General features: G+C 39.4%; 1 protein-coding gene across 2 annotated transcripts in view; it reads right to left on the bottom strand.

The window, feature by feature from the left end:
- Positions 1-4,316, bottom strand: part of PAAF1 (proteasomal ATPase-associated factor 1) — a 41,575-nt gene continuing 37,259 nt past the window's right edge. For both annotated transcript variants that reach the window (XM_010848845.1, XM_010848846.1), the window contains 2 exons: positions 3,306-3,388; positions 1-1,249 (listed from right to left, as the gene is read on the bottom strand). In XM_010848845.1, the coding sequence (XP_010847147.1) occupies positions 1,172-1,249; positions 3,306-3,388 (161 nt within the window). In that variant the 3' untranslated portion in view covers positions 1-1,171. The remainder of the gene's footprint in view (positions 1,250-3,305; positions 3,389-4,316) is intronic.

Here is a 4,316-nt window from a genome sequence, read left to right as displayed (position 1 = left end):
GAAATCTACACTTTTTATTAAAAACAATGAGGAAAGTCCAACTGTACTGAGATGGAAAGAACTCAGAGACACTAAGTGAAAATAAACCATGGAATACATATGATAATGATTCCATTTTTATGTTTAAGGAAAAAAAGAAGTGACCATGTTGTACCCTTGCTTAAAAAAGTGTTCTGTGGTTCCCCAATGCCAACCAAGTGAAGCTCAAGCTCCTTACCTGGCATTTACGCCCCTTTACTATTTGGACCCTGTCAACCTCTTCAGCCTCATCCATGAGCACTGAGTTCCATCTATGACTAAACTGCCCTTCACCATCTCTTTTTGTCTCTCATATTTTAGCAGGAATTAGAATCACCTGGAAATTGTTAAAACACTGATTGTGAGCCTCATTCATAGGATTTCTGATTTAAGTCTGAAAAGGGGAGGCACTTCCCAGAATTTCTAACAAGTTCCTGGGTGATCTGATACAGCTATTCTAAGAACCACACTTTGACAGCTGTCACCTTTACAATGATATGATTCAACTTCATCACCTGTATAAAGGCTGACCAATCATATCAGTTTGCCCAGGACAGAAAGTCCCATGAGCAGAAAACCCCTTAATCTGAAGACAACTGGGATGGTGGTTACTACCCTTCCTGTATAAGAATCTTCCAAGGTTGCACATGGAATACTGCTACTGTCAAGCAGCCCTTCCCCATAGCCAGGCTGATAGGGAGTGCCTGAGAAAGGAATCCCATCACCATGACTGACTTTTTGCTAGAGCAAGAATATTTAACAAAGTTTCTCAAATTCAGACTCCTCCATATTCTCTTTATTTCCTCCAGAGAACAGGTTTTAGTCCTCCAGTCCTTGTAAACACTGAACACAACCGGTGTGGAATCACACTATAAGCATCCATTTCCTTGCCCTGTGTTGCCGGGCTGAGTTTAAGGGAGAAGTTGGGACAAATGCAGCAAGCACATGTGAGCTTCTTACTCAGTTCAAAGTGGGTCTTATCATGGAATGACAGCGCCACATGGGCCAAAGCAGCTGACTTTCTATTGTTTCCAAAGGGTACCCAATACAACAAAGGTCACTCATGGTCCTTCCATGGTCCCTGATGATGTCCCTGCTCACTGTTGATCAAAGTCAATCTTTTTCATTGACTGGGACTTCTCTCCCCAAGGGGTCAGAGGTCTGAGAGCTGATAGCGTCGCACAAGACCATCTCGACAACATGTGTAGATCTGCTTCTCCCATGTGGCCACCTGGAACACAAAGAGTTCACAGCTCAAAGGAAGCCTGGGATTCTTCCACTTCAAAAACGTAAGAGTCTTGTCATTGACCCCTACTAGTACAAGGGAGTCTGAGAAGATTTACTGACTCCAAAGACAAGAATTATATCCATGTTATATATTTTAAAAATAGCTGACCAGAATCAAGGGAGCTCATGAATACAGATCAGAGAAACTAAGTGGCCAATTGGAGAGAAAATGCACTAGTGCTGTGCATGGTTTAGAGCAGAGGGGTCTGTACAGGGGAGCATATGGCCCACAGAAATGCCTGGGTAGAAGGGGGTGGCAGAGGATAAGATGGTTAGATAGCATCACCGATTCTATGGACTTGAGTTTGAGCAAACTCCGGGAGATGGTGGAGAACAGGGGAGCCTGGTATGCTACAATCCATGGGTTCTACAGTCAATGGGGTCATAAAGAGTCAGACTGGACTTAGGGATGACAACACACTGCCTCCTCCAGAAGAGGGCAGTGTCACATTAAACCCTGAAATCGCTTTTGACAGAGCTTAGGAATAGAGAGTTTAGGAATAAAGAGGGGGTGCAGCTAAAATTAAGTTGGTCCCTTACATCTGTTATTAAATTATACTTGGAAGCCTTTGGGGGAGGAAAGAAAAAAAAGGAAGGCCTGTGTATCTCTGACACCTCATAACATTATATGCAAAGAAGTTCTCAACATATGCCTTTTTTTCCCGAGAAAGATTTCATCAAATTCTCGAAGCAGTCTGAGACAAAGGAGATTAAGAACCATTAATTTAATGCAAACAGCATGAATTCTGGAGTTAGCTTTAATCACAAGTGTGCCAATATGTAGCTGCATGACCTAGGGCAGCTTTCTCAACCCTTTTGGTCCCGTTTCTTCATTTATAAAATGAAAATGATGTGTTAATTCACAATATAGAACACTATGCAGGAATTTTAAAAAATGAAGTATATCTATAAGCATTTGTCTGGAAAGAGCTCTAAAATGTTAAGTAAAATAACCCAAGTCATACAGCAATATGTAACAGAATGATCCCAATTATGTATAAAGATAAAACTATATCATTTACATAACTACATAAACAAAGGTCTAAGTACAAATTCTCTAAAAACAGTATTAAAAGATACACAACAAACTATTAATGCTAGTTACTTTAGGAAACAGTGGAACAAAAAGTCTTAAAGCAGACTTTTAAGTCCGCACAGTTTGAATTTTTATACATGTGCATAAATTATAAAATTTTTTTAAATATAAGAAAATAATAGGAATAATATCTATACCTCAAGGTATGATAACTATTAAATCTGATATGTAAAATAGCTAGGACAATGACTGGTCAACAAACATTATTTCCCCTTTCATTTTTCTCTTTCTTCAGTTCAGTTCAGTAGCTCAGTCGTGTCCAACTCTTTGTGACCCCATGGACTGCAGCACACCAAACCTCCCTGTCCATCACCAACTCCTGGAGTTTACTCAAACTCATGTGCATTGAGTTGGTGATGCCATCCAACCATCTCATCCTCCGTCGTCCCCTTCTCCTCCTGCCCTCAATCTTTCCCAGCATCAGGGTCTTTTCAAATGAGTCAGCTCTTCGCACCAGGTGGCCAAAGTATTGGAGTTTCAGCTTCAACATCAGTCCTTCCAGTGAATATTCAGGACTGCTTTCCTTTAGGATGGACTGGTTGGATCTCCTTGCAGTCCAAGGGACTCTCAAGAGTCTCCAACACCACACTCTAATCAAATCAGTCTTGAACTTAAATAATAACAACAACAATAAAAGTAGTATTTACAGATTAGAGTTTTCATATGCATTATTTCACTGTTATCCTCATTTTATAGATAAACTGATAGACTGAGGAAGTAGAGTGACTTTTTCAGTTTCTAGAGCCAGTAAATGACGAAGACACTGACTCAATTATTTCTTTCTGTCCCACTCCTAAGTATGGTATTACCCCTAGTAATCACAAAGTTTCTGGATTCAGTTCCCTCCAAAGCCCTGGGTCCCAGGTGAAAAGCACCCAGGCCTGGTTTTGTCTCAGGTCCGTACCTTGTACACAGGGTCACAGTCAGCCCCAGTGAGCTCAATCACATAGTCTAAGTCTTGCTGGACAATGAAACAGCTTCCATCACCTAAAAGACAGAAAGAAACCTTAGATAACTAAAGAGAAAGTTGCATGCAAAGTTACCCTCAATATTTTAATTTATTTCTGTACATCACTAGCCTAAAGAAAATTGTCTTAAGACCCAGAGTGGCAGACAGGACTCATGGTGGGCCAGATATGAGGTCCTATAGTGACTCCCTAAAATGATGGGCTCAAGAGGATTTGAAGGCCAAATGCAAGCTCAATGCGAAGAGTTGTCTTTGATTAGCAATAACTACCAAGAGCACAGAGCAAGCAACTACATGCTCATACAAGTATTTGCAAACTTATCCTAGACAATGATTTTTCACAGGGAATTTCCCTATATAAATGTTTTCTTTAAGACAACTATGCTCCCAGGGACTTCCTTGGTGGTCCAGTGGTTAAGAATCTGCCTTCCAATGCAGGGGATGTGGGTTCAATTCCTGGTCAGGGAACTAAGATCCTGAGTGCTGAATGGCATGGTATCCAAAAAAATTAAAAAGAAAAATAAAGAAATAGAATTTTTAAAAATCATTCATATCTACCACTCAAAGATAAATACTATTCACAGTTTAATGCATTTTCTAACCTTTTCTGTATAAATTTTTATTTTATACAGTTGAGAGCACATTACATAGAAGAATATCTTTATGCATAAAGTTTTTTCTATATTAATACTGTAACTGAATAGAACTCTGGAAAAGAATCAAAAGATATTAATTAACCATTTCAAACATTTAAAATTTGAAAAACTGCTTTCCAAAATTATATATAAGTTAATCAATTTTATCTGTTAATCAATCTATACTAGAAAATTCTGAAAGAGATGGGCATACCAGACCACCTGACCTGTCTCTTGAGAAACATGTATGCAGGTCAGGAAGCAACAGTTAGAACTGGACATGGAACAACAGACTGGTTCCAATTAGGAAAAG

This window comes from Bison bison, unplaced genomic scaffold, assembly GCF_000754665.1.
Source record: "Bison bison bison isolate TAMUID 2011002044 unplaced genomic scaffold, Bison_UMD1.0 scf7180017864276, whole genome shotgun sequence".
In the NCBI taxonomy this organism is placed as follows: domain Eukaryota; kingdom Metazoa; phylum Chordata; class Mammalia; order Artiodactyla; family Bovidae; genus Bison; species Bison bison.
The sequence above is the reverse complement of the archived record's forward strand: the minus strand, read 5'-3'. Positions and strand labels throughout refer to the sequence as shown.